Raw genomic sequence first — 14,314 nt, forward strand, 5'->3', positions numbered from 1 at the left:
TCTCCACTAATTGAGATGGGAGCTTTGAAGGTATTGGCAGCATGTCTATTATGATCCGAGACACCACCAAGTTGTCTACAGGTACTCCATCTAGTGATCCTTGTAGAAAAAATTAGAGGCATTATTTCATCTCTTAAGCCATGATATTGGTATATACTTCAAACTTTCCCGGGCCTCACCATCAATAGCAAGTTCGCCAACAGAGAGACCACTGTTGAAAGTTTGTCACCAGTTATCATGTATGGTCCACCCGTCAAGTGACTGCATGGGTATTCACATCCGTTACATTCATTGTATTTATCAACACCCCTTCAACACCAGATCCGTGCAGGGAAGTTTTTTACTTTCAATTATCACCGTCAGAACTTTGGTGAAGTCTGTATCACAGTCTATTACCTGCAAGGGAGTGGATTTTAGTGTTCATTCACACATCTTGACCTTCAGTTGTTCCAGAAACTGAATACTTACACTTGCTTCATTGTCCATAACAGTCACAGCATAGAGATTGTCTACATAAACGTCATCTATGGTGTTTGTTAGAAGATCATTCACGACAAGTTTGTCATGAACTCTACTGTGCCTGTAGATAAACATTAAGTGGAGAAGGTAATTTAGTCTAATTATGTATATTCTGTTTAGAACAATCTTTCTACTTTTATCCATTAAACTAACCTGTTATTCTTGGTTGGAAGACTTTGTAACTATCTTATCCAGGAAATGGAAGACATCCATGTGGCTTGTTCCAGCTTTTACTGGACCTTTGCAGTTGCATCTTTTTTAACTAGAAGATTTGTTACTGCCATGTTGAGGCATTACCACATCTCCATTACCATTTTTCCAGATGGTTGAGGTGTTTAACTAGAAAAAAAAAGTGTTTTATTATACATCTTATAATTAATTACACGAATTTAAGACAAACAAAATCCTGCTTTACAAACCTGAACTACATTGCATCCATCAAGAACTCGAGACTCGGACGTTACATCAGCAATGATTAAGTTATCAGCAAAGTCCACCATGCCAGATACAATACTGCTCTCATCTAGGAGGAGGAGATTTGAGGACAACACTCCATCAATTTCTGCTGCAACCACATTAGCTGTAAAGTAGAAGGTCGTGTACATTACAGGGATGCAGGTAGAGTGCAGTTATACTGCACTCCTTTCCATTATTGATAGCCCTTTAAATTTAAGATCTGGTTACCCAACTCTGCATTCACTCTACATACTAGCCATAACATCCCCATTGATGGTGTACTTGCTGCCAACGTTCTGGTTTGTGCTCTTTGTCAGTATTCTGTCCGATAGTGGAACTACACTAAACCCGTTTAGTGTAGTTGGGTTGAAGTTGCCGGATATAGATACTGGCTTTGTGAAAGTCTTCTTTCCGCCAATTGCACCATTGTAATTTTGTGGCACAACCTGAAATTTATAGTAAAATGTAAAACTCTTGTAGCTTGTGTTTTCTAACACACATTTTAAACTTAAATGCCCTTGCCTGCTAAGGTAGGTGGTCCAGTCCCTTGCTGTTAACCATGGTCAAAGATGGGCTCTGATCAAAGTGAACTCCCTTGTTCACCGTTATTGCCCCCGTTACTGCCTGTGGTGTAGCAGAAGTCTTCTTAAGGCTGCGGTCTACAAGATCCGTCACATCAACACCATCAACAGTTCCACTAACGAAGAGGTCATTAGCTGCAAGATAAAGCATTTTATCAATGTACCTACAATGTTCCATTTGCCACTTTTGGCATTTAAAAATCAGGTCAATAATTCTATTGTCTTGTATACCTTTCGTATTGGAGGTGAACTTCAGGGGCCCAGCAAGTGATGCATCTTCATTTACCAAGACCAAATCCTCTGTAGCAGATTTCACATCCATTCCATTAAGGCTCTGAACAGTAAGGTCTGCACTAGACAGCTGCAGAGATGTTGCTGTAGCTTTGTCCAAAAATGCAAGACTCCTGAAAGGATAAATTTGTTAACTACTTGCTAACTGGTGAAAAAAAAATAAATAAATAAATAAATAAAGCTTAACTCACCAGTTTGGGGCAGTGATTGGTCAAGCCGTACCAAGTCGGTCACAACATTCCATCCATTGAGGTCACCATTCAGCACCAAGTCCACCAATATGATGACCTTACCAAAGGTCTAGAGAAGATTCGTTTTAGTAAAAGTTTGAAGACTTTTTAGTCATAAAACTAAGAATAAAAAAAATTACTTACGGTCTCTGCTTCTATGTCTTGATTATCAGATAGAGTTACCAAGTTATCATGTAGTGAAGATACATCCACACCATCTATTACTTTGCCATCTGTTACTTTGAGATGTCCATTTATGGTTACCAATCCCTGTAAAAGTGGAAATTTAATTTCCCCCCTAAAAAAATTTGGGCCTAGATTTATTACAAATACCATTTACATATAGCACCATCTTTAATTCAAATTGAAAAGCTCATTAGAAGCAAACTAGTGGTTTATCCAAAATTCTTACCTGGAAGGTATAGGCTCCATTGATGGTTTGGGAGCCTGTCACAGACAAAAAGTCTGCCATCTGGTGGTTGTTTATATTCTTAGCAGTCACATAATCACTGCAATTAAATGCAGCTCAATTAGCTCTTGAAATAACAAAGTTCTATTTTATTAGCCATATACATAGAGCCTTTACCTGAAGTGGTAGATACAATCTCTGGCAAGACATCAATTACTTGATCAGTTTCCTTCTCCAATAACGGTCTTCTATGCCTTTGAGTTGCCAATGCATTGATAACTTCAACATCTACATCCTCTGTCACCTGCATGTAGGAAACATTTAGCTTTCCGATACCTTTTTTTTTTTTTTTTTTTTTTAATCACCAAACTCTTTACTTACATGAAGTGGTGCATTAAAGACAACAGCCTTTTTTCTACGAAGAGGTTTCCATGGTCATCCATCTTATCAAGGCTATAGGGGTCGATGTTATTAATGGTAACAGAATCCAACATCTTTACCCCTTTCAGGGCCAGTTACCAACACGTTCGTCAGTGAAGGTTAAAGCGCCAAAAAAATAACAACTAGATTAGTGTTCACCAAACCCTCCCACACACTAGGCTTTTTACTCAGCCAGTGGACTTACCCGATATAGTCTGGTCAGCTCAAACAGTCACAACATCTACGCTTAGATTTATTCCACTGATGTTGGAGCAGCCTATAGCTGCTTTAATGTTTCATTTGTAAAGGTATAGACACCATTTATGGTGGGGGTATCTTTATCTACAATGTTATCCATAACAATACCATTTAGTTTTGGGGCTGATCAGGTTTCCTGACCCCATGGAAGTCTTTCTGGTGGGTTACATCACCTGGAAATAGGTAAATTACAGTATTTCTTAATTTCATACTCTTCAGTATATTTACTAAAACAAAAATCTAGTTTTGTTCCCAGATAATGTAAAGTCTCCAGAAGTTCTGACAACCATGGTGTTAAGTCTTTCATGTCGACACTATTGATTTTTTTAACATCAACGTTGCCATCCACATTTACATCATGTTTGAGTAAAAGAGCCCTCCAGTATTTGGGGCCTGTACACATTAGTGTACACCAAATGGCTTGAAAGATCAGATAGGTCGACCTGGAATAAGAATTTTTGTTTATTATAACATTCTATTGTCACCGATAGAATTTAGACAAACTAGTTATCAGTTCTTACTTCATTGAGAAGTTGAACATCAACTCTTGCAGAATGGTCATGCTATGGAAGGTTTTCTTGTCCATAAAGGTAAAATTGTTTCCTTTAGTCACAATTTTACTAGTGTCTATCTTTAAGGACTAATGGAGATCCATCACCCTGCTTGCCAGGATGTGGTTTACATGGAAATCACTGTAGGATGATTACCCGTTACTTCTTGTGAGCAAAGACTTCCTCATGAATTCTGAATCACGATTAAATTAAATTTCCACTTCAGGGAGCTCCCAAACCCAGTCTACTTCTTTAATTTTTATTTGTACTTACGGTTGGTAAGCACATCATTAATAGGTGAGACAAGCCTTGCTCTCTAGTAAAAGAAGAGATCTTTTTCATGAATGAACGTACATTGAAGACCTTATGTTCTGCTCATTCCATAAATCATAAATGTGCTAGACATATCCAGCACCGGCAATATCATTTAACTGAAATTTAAGCCACATTAGTTTTAAAACCATAACTTCCTCCACATCTCCATTGCTTTACTAACCTTTGTACCGTGTGCATTCGATTCGAATTTGTCTGCAGTTATGACAGAAGCAACAACAGCCCCTGAAAGCATTTGGGTTTGTTGAATGATACAAGAACCATCCAAGCTAGCACCAATGGCCTCTACATCATCCTGTAAATAGATTTAACATTAGACAGTTTGTTAATGTCCAACTTGGGGGGGGGGGGGAAGATTAACAATATATTTGCCTCCAGGCTATCAGTCTTTGCGTAGAACTCTTCGAAAGTTTCTTCATGTGGTTGTGTTGTACCTTGACCCTTTTCATTTTTCAGTCTGCAGTATACCTGTTTTTTGCCACCAATGGTCAGACAGCTGTGAAGATTTGAGTTTTGCCAGGTCTGGAATTTTTAAAATTTGCTGCCTTACTAAATCTAATAATTTGTTTCAATTTAGTATACTAGTATCATCTGTCCTATACTAGGACATTTTCCCTGTAGTACAAGTCATCTACAAAGGTTTAGGACAGGGTTAGAGGGGGGAAAAACTTAGGGTAAAAGGGTGGTTAATTTATGGTGGGGTTTTGGGTAAAAAATGGTAAATGAAGGGTCATTAGAAATGTTTGAAATGATTAGGGAAGATCATGACAAGGGAGTATCTTGTGAAGGGATGCTAGGAGGAGGGGGGGGGGCAAAACAAATTAAGCAGGGGTTGGGCTTGAGGAATGGCATTAAAGGGGGATAACCATTCTATGGGTACAGAGTCTAGTGCAAAACAAGGCAAGAGACAATGTTAATGTTGGTAAGAGGGCAAAGATTTTGCCAATATGGTGTTAGAGGAACATTTAAAATCTCTTTACAAAAGGTTATTTCTAGTGGTGGAGGAAGTGATAGATGGAATGTGGTATATTGGATTTTTTAGAAATGGTCTAGTTTAAATACTGGTAGAGGAGAGGTTGGAGAGCATTTTCAAACCTTGAAGTTTATTGGGAGGGTAAAATTTAAGATCATGTGAAGTTTATACTTCAAGCAGGGCAGAGCAAGTCATGTACAAAAGGCCAGAGTTAAAAAGCTTTACCTAGATGAGGAAACCCCACTATAAATATTTTACACAGTTAAAATTTACATGGCAATTTAGTGATCATGACCATGTTGGGCAAAAACAGTAGAAAACAGGCCAATGTTTAAAATGGTCATGTAGTTTGACAAGCAAGACCAATTTAAGTAAGGGGGGGGGTGTCATTTGAAGGCACCCTTGGTGCTAGATACTTTTAAAAAGCTGGGGAAGAGTAGCACTAATCCAGCAGTGCATCTTCATGAAGTAGGCAAGTCTCATTCAGCAATTAATCTTTGCTAAACTTGGCATATTGAAACTTAATATAGGAGCAAGGCTGGGCAGGTGCAATCTTAAAGATTGCACTATGTAATGCACAAGCTAGCTACCGATTTAACCAACAAGGACTAATTTAGTCATTGTTCAGAGACTTTACTTTGACAGTAAGGGACTCTTGTGTCCCCTGAGGGGATTTAAAAGATTAATGTAAAGGGCTATAGGATAGCGAGTGTTTAAGGACCACTTTTATTACAGGAGGTGGAGAAGAGGAAAGCTTGAAAGCTATGCTTTGGGTATAGGCACTTGTTGGCATTAGGTATGCAAGTAAGAGTTCACTTTAGGGCAGAGCCAAGTGCAGGACAAATGAAAAATTCTAAATAAAGGGTCAGGCCTCCACAAACCTCTACTAGGCGACAGATTGGCTATGGGAGGCCTGTAGTGTGGTGTAAGAGGTGGTCCTCCCTCTTCCCCCCCCCACAAGGGTAAAGCATAGGTAAGGGGGATTAGCATGTCCATGGCTCATGAGGTCGTTTCATGAGCCATCAAACCTAACCTAAACATGGCTCATTAGGGAGTTTACAGGAGGGGTTAGAGGAGATACCATGTAGAATTACTAGACAAAGGCAGAGTAGAGAAGGCAACACTAGACATCCTCTAACTGCCATCTCCTAAGCTGCCCCTCCCCCCCCCCCCAAACAATGGGCATGCAGCTCTAGAGCCCTTGCCCAAATCAAGCTTGTTTTACAAACATACCAACCTGTGATACATCATTAGTCATCACAATTTCATCTGCAATTGCTTGTTCAAGCAGAGAAATTGTTGGTTTTCTGCCATCCAGTCTGCTTGCAAGTCGACAAGACACTCGAGAAGAAGATCTTCCCCGTCTTTTGGTTTCTCTAAAAAAATCATTAGAATCATTATTACACAAGTTGAAATAACAAAGTCTGTATTGAAAATTTAGCAACAGGATCTAGTTAAATCAAGTTACCTAGGTTTACTTCGTCCATGATCACTTCCCTAGAGTCGAGACTGCTTTTTACACCTTCCTTACAGACATACACAATCACATAAGTATTGCTTAGTCTCTTCATGAGAAGATTATTATGGAGTGGCAGTGCGTTTGCATTACAAAGCTAGGCTTGAAATAACCATACACTCATCTGTATAAAAGGATACACTGTCCTGTAGAGGAAAAAAGAATAAAATTAAGAATATGCTTATACCTAACAATCTTCAAGACTGAACAAAAGAAACTTACCCCACGGGCAGTCATGAGAATAGTTCTAGCGATGGAAAAGTGAAAGACTGTATGCTTGTAATAGCGGGTACAGAGTTCTGCGGTTTCCAACGTTTGCCATTGGAGAACCCTAGACCTGGGAAGAAGGTTTAGGATTATAATTCTTGTCAAATCTGACAAGGAAGTAGTAGGGACTACTCATTTTAAAACCCACCTTCCCAACGGTAGACCACTGCTTCAGCACCAATATTTAGAATTACATAATGTTTCCCCTCTTGCTGCTCATAGAAGTATGCAGTGCTAGCGACTTCCATCTCATTTAGTATTTTGGGTTAAATACATGGTATTTAATGCTTCATAAATTTATACACATGGGTACCGTCCTGGAAGTCAAAGCGTTAAATAAATAAATAAAATATATATATTATTTTTTATCATTAAGTGATAAAATCTTGTAGACAAACTTACAACATTAGATGTGCCAAAGACCAAGTATATTCTCCTCTGTTTTTGAAGCCAGTTATGCTAGTTACATTTTGACATCTGAACGAAATTTCATCCTGCTTATCGAAGTGGTGACCCACTAGTTTGTAGAGACTGGAAAGAAAGTAACCTTAATGCAACATCATTAACACTACACGCTAATCACAGAAGGATATACACTATACCTTGAAGAAGGTTCATGTGCTTTTCCCGGAGCGGAACTTCTTATGCCCATCACCAAATACAAACTGCCGCCATCTTCAAATAGATGCATTCCCCCTACTATTCCATTTACTTGGAGAACTTGAGGTATATCCAGACTTGACGTGAGGAGGTCCACACGAATCGTTTTAACCAAGTCTTTGTCCACACTTGATATTACTATCCATAGTACTCCATTGTGGATATAAGCCTGGAATTGTAAAATGCTTATATGCTACTTAAAATTCAAGTAACTAGTATATTCAAGGATCCATCCACATGTCTTAATCATTTATATTTTTATACAGCCTCTATATGAATTCTTACTTCACATTTTCCCAAGACTGGTACTTCAGGTAGTTGAAAAACGTTTACTAGTTTCAACAAGCTCAAAGCAGGGTCCACTTGAACCACAGCATGGGATCTCTGCTGCCTGTAATAACATGCAATTAGTACATAATTGCATTAAATTAGTTTTATGTTTTCCATATAAAATACTTACCCGGTCGTAAGTCAGAATCCAGTAAGCATTGTTTTGACCATCATGCACCGTTAGTTTAGTCACCCCAAGCAGATTTGTAGAATTAAACTTTGACAAATCGTCCATGGCAAACATGTATCCTGTACCATAACCTGCTGTACCACTCACTTTTATCGAAGTCAGATCAAGGGCTGAAAAATAAAGCACGTTTAATAGGAGCGTAAACTTTAATAAAAAAAAAAAAGCAAAAAGTTGTACGAAATTTCAAATACCCCTTTTGTATCGTCGCGTCTCTGCTGCGAAAGACCTTGCCATGTGGTGGTTGGCAAGATCAAGAAGACTATTTGTGTAGTCATTCAAATCCCTCAGTGATCTAAAAGGCCTTTCTCCTACAGCGTCAATCTGTTGGGAAAAGACATCTCTTTGTAGTTTATAGTCCATAAGATTCTTAAATTTAACATAACTATCGCTACTTACCAGATCGCCCACTGATGGCATCTCGGGCAACCCGCAGCCATTCCCCAAGGAGGTTTAGAAACACCGTGATTGTGGTCCACAATCATGGATTTCCCACACCGATGGTTTCACGGTAGTGTCAAGTCTGCAAAATACAAACGATTAGTAACAGACATTAATGCTATTATTACTTTTCAAAACCCTTACTTTTCAAAACTCCATTTTTAACTAGAAATCCACAATACCTTTCTTCTTTATCGGAAGAGACGACGTGTTTCTCTATTAAGTGAGGAGTGTGTAACTACCTTAACCCCGATTGCCCATGCAGTCATTACCTCCTATTCAGTGACGAATATATACTGGGAGAGATACTGACCTTAGAGTAGATGGTCTTGCATGGTCCTGTGGCAAGTTTCTATTTGCCCAAGTGGTTATAATACAGTTTATGATTTATTTATGTTGACATTATTTAAGAATTTTTAATACAATTCGATGTGAAAAAGAATGTTTATACCGGTCAGTAGATGGCGCCACTACGATTCTATTTCCCGTTTTCTTCGATGATCATTTTTATATCTATTTCTTATAATCCCGGCTGTACAGCATTTATTTATTATCACTGTTATCATCATTCGCATTCCTATCCCAATTCTTATCATCATAATTACTATAATAATAAAATAATGATAATAATAATAATATAATGTAATAATAATAATAAAATAAAAATAGTATAATGAAGAATTAATAATAAGAATATGAACAATAATAATAATAATAATAATAATATCGATAATAATAATAATAATAATAATATAAATGATAATTATCATAATTACAATAACAATAACAATTAAATAATATAATAATAATATTAATAATAATAAAAATAATATAAAAATAATAAAAATAATAAATTGCAGTAGCAATGGTGATATATATGCTAATAATAATAATATTAATAAAAAAATATAATAATAATAATAATTATCATTATTATTATTATTGTATTATTATTATTATTATTATTATTATTATTATTATTATTATTATTATAATCATTATTATTATTATTATTATTAATTGTTATTGTTATTGTAATTATGATAATTATCATTGATATTATTATTATTATTATTGTCGTTGTTGCTATTATCATTTATATATGTGCATATATATATATATATATATATATATATATATATATATATATATATATATATATATATATATATGTATATATATATTGCTACGCCAGTGGGTCTTTGTCTCTGTGCGAAACATGTGTTAACATGAAAAGGATGACCTGGGCATGTGTTAACATAAAGGGACCTGGGCAAACATGACGCAGCTGGCTGTGAGCGGAGGAGCGGAGGAACAAGCCAGGAGAGACCGGGTTGGGTGCTGCTCTGTGAAGACCTCGTGTTGCCTTTGTGACCTAATTTTTTGTTTTGCCCTGTTATAAGCTGTATCGTGCAGTGTGACATGCTGGTGTCCCCCCTGTATTGTGCCTATAGAAAAGTGTACGGGTAAATAACTTGTGTAAATAAAGGAAAGACTGTCATTTTGTGTTTATTTCGGGCCCTGCCTCTCCAGGTGGCGTTTCCCCTCTTTGTGTTCTGGGGACGCTGTGGTGCTCGGTGCCTCTTGGAACTGTTCAGTGTTCACGACCCTGTGGATGCAACCGTCCCTGTCTAGCCTGCCTTGTTTTTGGTGGCAGAAAAGACGAGGCGGCCGGCGTAACAAATGGTGTCAGGAGTGGATTTGTGATATTTGATCAGTGAGACGTGCCGATTTATCATGTCCAAAGATGGGCGGCAGCCATGGGGGAGAGGAAGCTATGACTGAGGCAGGCACGAGTGAGGTGAAGCCGAGCCAGATGCCCTGATCACTGCCATGCGGGCCCGGGTATGAGGGAGAAATGGCACAAAGGGCAGAAGAGCAGGCACAGAGGGCACACGAGCAGGCGCACCATCTCGTCGAGATGCAGGCAAGGAAGGCAGAGGAACGTTCTGCCGACTTGTTGAGGTGCTACAGAGCAATCTTGCATCTGTGAAGAAAACTCAGCAGTAAAAAACCCGAAAAGGCCTGCAACAGGGGAAAGAGTGAACTGATGAGGAGGTGCAGACTCTGAAGGGCGAGGTTCAGGGCCTGAGGGAGGAAGTGAAGGCGAAAAGGCGGCGTCACGAGGTATAACGTTGCAATAGAGAAGGCAAACAAGGTTCTGGCAACAGATGCCAAGTGTCAGATTTACGGGGGTCTGCCTGGGGTCCGTGGCAGGAAACCCCCGGGCCTCGCAGCGTCGTGTCGGAGCCATTTGGTCGCTGCAGAAGGCTGGGGATCCATGGGACCACTCCCTTGGGTATAGGTGGCGGCAAACTCGGACCCGGTAAACCCGCCTCGTTGCCTCCCTCACCCCCTTCCTTCCCCCCGGGCGTGTTAGTTCCGCACCGCTTCTCCACCCTGCAGCCCCTCGGCCTCCAACATTCTGTGAGGCGTAAGCCAGCAGAGTACGGCGGGAAGGTGGCCAGGGAGGCATATTCGCCCAATTTGAAATGTTTGGCATCTGCCCAGGGCTGGAGCCAGGAAGAGAAGGCCCTGCACTGGTAACAGCGCAAAGGGGCCCCGGGGTGGAAGTGTTGGGGCATCTGTCGGCATCCCAACATGCTCTTACACCACGTGGCCCGGAGGCTTTGAAACGCCGTTTCGGGCACCACCACCAGGCCGAGGTATATCGGGCCCGCTTGAAGAAGCGGACTCGTGAGCGTGGCGAGACACTGTCCCACTGGCGCATGATGTGGAGGCGCTGGTAAGGAGGTCGTACCCTGCACTGCAGAAGAGATGATCGTGGTCCTGGCCCGCGATTTCTTTGTTGACGCTTTGCGGGACCACAGCTGCAAATCTACGTCAAGCAGGCACCCCTGGGGACCTGCGGGTGGCGCTGGCGAGGGCCTTGGAGTTCGAGGCCTTCCTGAAGGCAACCAGTGGCCTAGGGCCAGCTACCCCAGCCCCGCCGTGACCTTTAGGCCGGAAGGCTAAGTGGAGAAGGTAGCATTGAGGAAGGTGAGGGCCCCACACTTTCCAAGGCTTGTGTTGGGGCTGCGGAGAGGTAGGGCACAGACGTAGTCAGTGTCAGAGGGAGCGGAGAACAAGTCCTCTCAAACCCGGATGGATTCTGATGCCTTCCAACAGTGTTGCAAGGACTGTGGCAGGTATGGTCACCATCCGAGTGCATGTCCTAAGCTAAGGAAGTGGTACAGGCGAAATCTCTGGGGAAAGGGGGCCGAAACCCCGCCGTCCTCGGTTCCCGGGCCCCGACTTGGGTAAGCATGATGCAGGTGGAGGGCTCAATAGATGGGAAGCCATGCCGCCTGACAGTGGACACTGGGCCTGAGAAGACCCTAGTGCGGCCTGATATGTTGGCCACTAAAGCGACTTCCAGACGCACCACAGAGACTGTGTGGTTCACGGGGCATTGTGTGCAGCTCAAGGGGCCATGGAGGCTCGTATTGGCGTGGCCAGCACGGTGCAGCGGCTACCGGTGTATGTGGCCAATCTGGACGAGCACTGCTTGCTGGGCCTTGACTACCTGACGCAGAGTAAGGCGTGTGTCGACCTTGGACGGAAGCTGGTGAGGGTGCATGGTGAAGACGTGCCCTTGCTTCCAGAGGTTGGCTGTGCAGAGGTAGTTACGGCTGAGCAACTGCACTTTGCCCCCAGGACAGAGTCTAGAATCCGGTGTCGACTGTCAAGAGTGATGCGTGGAGTAGAGGGCCTCGTGGGGCCCATTCAAACCTGCAGCTGGCTGATGGCGTAGCGGTTGGGCGGAGCCTTGTTGGACCAGGGAGGGGTTAGTTTACAGTGTTGGGAGCTAACTTTTCCAATAAGGACCTGAAGGTGCCAGCTGGGGCAAAACTGGCACTTGTGAGGAAGTGGAGCGTCCAGAAAGTCGTCGGGGAGCGAGGAGTTGGTTGGTGTGGGGCCGTTGCCTGACTTCCTCGAGGACTTGGCGCACCGCTGTGGCGTTTTCCATGGCCAGGAAGCTACTCCTGGGGCCATGGTGAAAAAGAAATACGTTAGCCCCAGTAGCGGCGATGAGGACGTGGCAAACGCTGACCGAGATGAGGGACGAGCATTTGGACGGTGAGGGGCGATGCAGCAGACGTCCAGTGGTGACCATGAGCCAGGTCTTGGGACAGGAGATACCCCTCTGGGTGCCACTGTCAATCTACCGCCGCCGCGACCCCAGCGAGAGCGAAGAAAGCCGCGCTGGATGAAAGATTTTAGTGTTTCTGAGAACTGAATTTATTTAAATTTTCGATAGTTTTTGTTTCAGGGTTTAGATATGTCAGAGCAGACGGGGCGTGCTGCGTGATAGGGGGGGATAGTGCTACGCCAGTGGTCTTTGTCTCTGTGCGAAACATGTGTTAACATGAAAGGATGACCTGGGCATGTTGTTAACATGAAGGCCTGGCAAACATGACGCACTGGCTGTGCGGAGGAGCGGTGGAACAAGCCAGGAGAGACGCGGTTTGGGTGCTGCTCCTGTGAAAACCTCGTGTGTGCCTTTGTACCTTTAAAATTTTGTATTGCCCTGTTATAAGCTGTATCGTGCAGTGTGACACTGGTGTCCCCCCTGTATTGTGCCTATAGAAAAGTGTACGGGTAAATAACCCTTTTGTAAATAAAAGGGAAAAACTGTCATTTTTGTTTATTTCGTGCCCTGCCTCTCCAGGTGGCGTTTCCCCCCCGTGGTGTTCGGGGACGCTGTGATGCTCGGTGCCTCTTGGAACTGTTTCAGTGTTCACGACCCTGTGGATAGCACGCCGTCTGTCTAGCCTGCCTTGTGTTGGTGGCAGAGAGACGAGGCGGCCGGCGTAACAATATACACACACACATATATGTATATGTATCATCATTATTATTAATATCATCGCTATTGTCATTGTTATGATTATTATTATTATTATTATCATTGTTATTATTATTATTATTATCATTATTATTATTATTATTATTGTTATTCCTATTATTATTACCATATTATTCTTCTCTTTATCATCATCATCATCATCATCATCATCATCATCATCATCATCATTATTTTTATTATTTTCATTATTATTAATATCATTATTGTTGTTATTATAATTATATATTGTGCATATGTATATTATTATATATATATATTATATATTTTATATATATTATATATATATATATATGTTTGCCGTGTGGACCCCGGGTAGAATAGGTCCAACGTACCCTCTGCGTGTCGTAAGAGGCGACTAAAAAAGGTTGGCGGCAGGAAGGGCATCCGGCCGTAAAACCCCTGCCAAGCCAAAACTGATGCGGAGAATCAGGAATGCAGACAAGGGTAGGGCGTACCCCGCAGGCGACGCGTCGGATGACCGCCGTGATCCGGCGACAAATGGCAACGGCTACCGTATCAAGAGCGGATACGGCTAAAGAAGCAAGCTCAGAGGAAGAAGAGAAGAGGCACGGAGAACCCCAGGGAAAATACGAATCGCACACTCAATGTGGGGAAAGATGACTGGTAGAGGAAAGGAGACTGTTGACTGATGGAAAGACGGAGTATCAACATCCTATGCGTACAGGAGACCAAGTGGAAAGGGGCGAAGGCCAGAGAAATGGGGAATGGGTACAAGATGTATACGTAGGACACGACACTAGAAGGAAAGGCGTCGGGATAGTGCTTAGACCCTGAGATGAAGGAAGGTGTGCTGCAGGTTCACAGGGAATCTGACCGTGTGATGTGGATGAAGGTGGAAGTGGAGAACGAACCGGTTAACATTGTAAAGTGCATACGCACCACAAGTGGGCTGTGACGATGTGGAAAGGAAGACTTCTGGAGAACAGTGGGGCGAGGTCATGGTAAAGATCCCAAACTGAGAGAGTCTGATTGGGCAGATCTGAGGGGGGAAATTCCTTTTT

General features: G+C 42.0%; 2 protein-coding genes and 1 long non-coding RNA gene across 3 annotated transcripts in view; all 3 read right to left on the reverse strand.

Annotated features, from left to right (window-relative positions):
• The window catches only part of LOC119575900, an 80,804-nt gene that overhangs the window by 35,398 nt on the left and 31,092 nt on the right, over nt 1-14,314 (reverse strand). The gene's annotated exons all lie outside the window — the stretch shown is intronic.
• LOC119576248 lies at nt 1,578-2,613 on the reverse strand. Its single transcript, XM_037923849.1, has 4 exons — nt 2,490-2,613; nt 2,222-2,347; nt 1,788-2,147; nt 1,578-1,691 (listed from the first exon to the last, which is right to left on the reverse strand). The coding sequence occupies exons 1-3, from the start codon at nt 2,547-2,549 to the stop codon at nt 1,989-1,991; spliced, it is 345 nt and encodes a 114-aa protein (XP_037779777.1). The 5' UTR covers nt 2,550-2,613; the 3' UTR covers nt 1,578-1,691; nt 1,788-1,988.
• LOC119576252 lies at nt 6,272-7,902 on the reverse strand. The gene is made up of 7 exons (XR_005229036.1): nt 7,750-7,902; nt 7,407-7,633; nt 7,207-7,335; nt 6,953-7,121; nt 6,760-6,874; nt 6,490-6,683; nt 6,272-6,397 (listed from the first exon to the last, which is right to left on the reverse strand). It is a non-coding gene; the product is annotated as an uncharacterized LOC119576252 (long non-coding RNA).

The sequence above is a fragment of the Penaeus monodon genome, chromosome 8 (assembly GCF_015228065.2).
Source record: "Penaeus monodon isolate SGIC_2016 chromosome 8, NSTDA_Pmon_1, whole genome shotgun sequence".
Lineage (NCBI taxonomy): Eukaryota > Metazoa > Arthropoda > Malacostraca > Decapoda > Penaeidae > Penaeus > Penaeus monodon.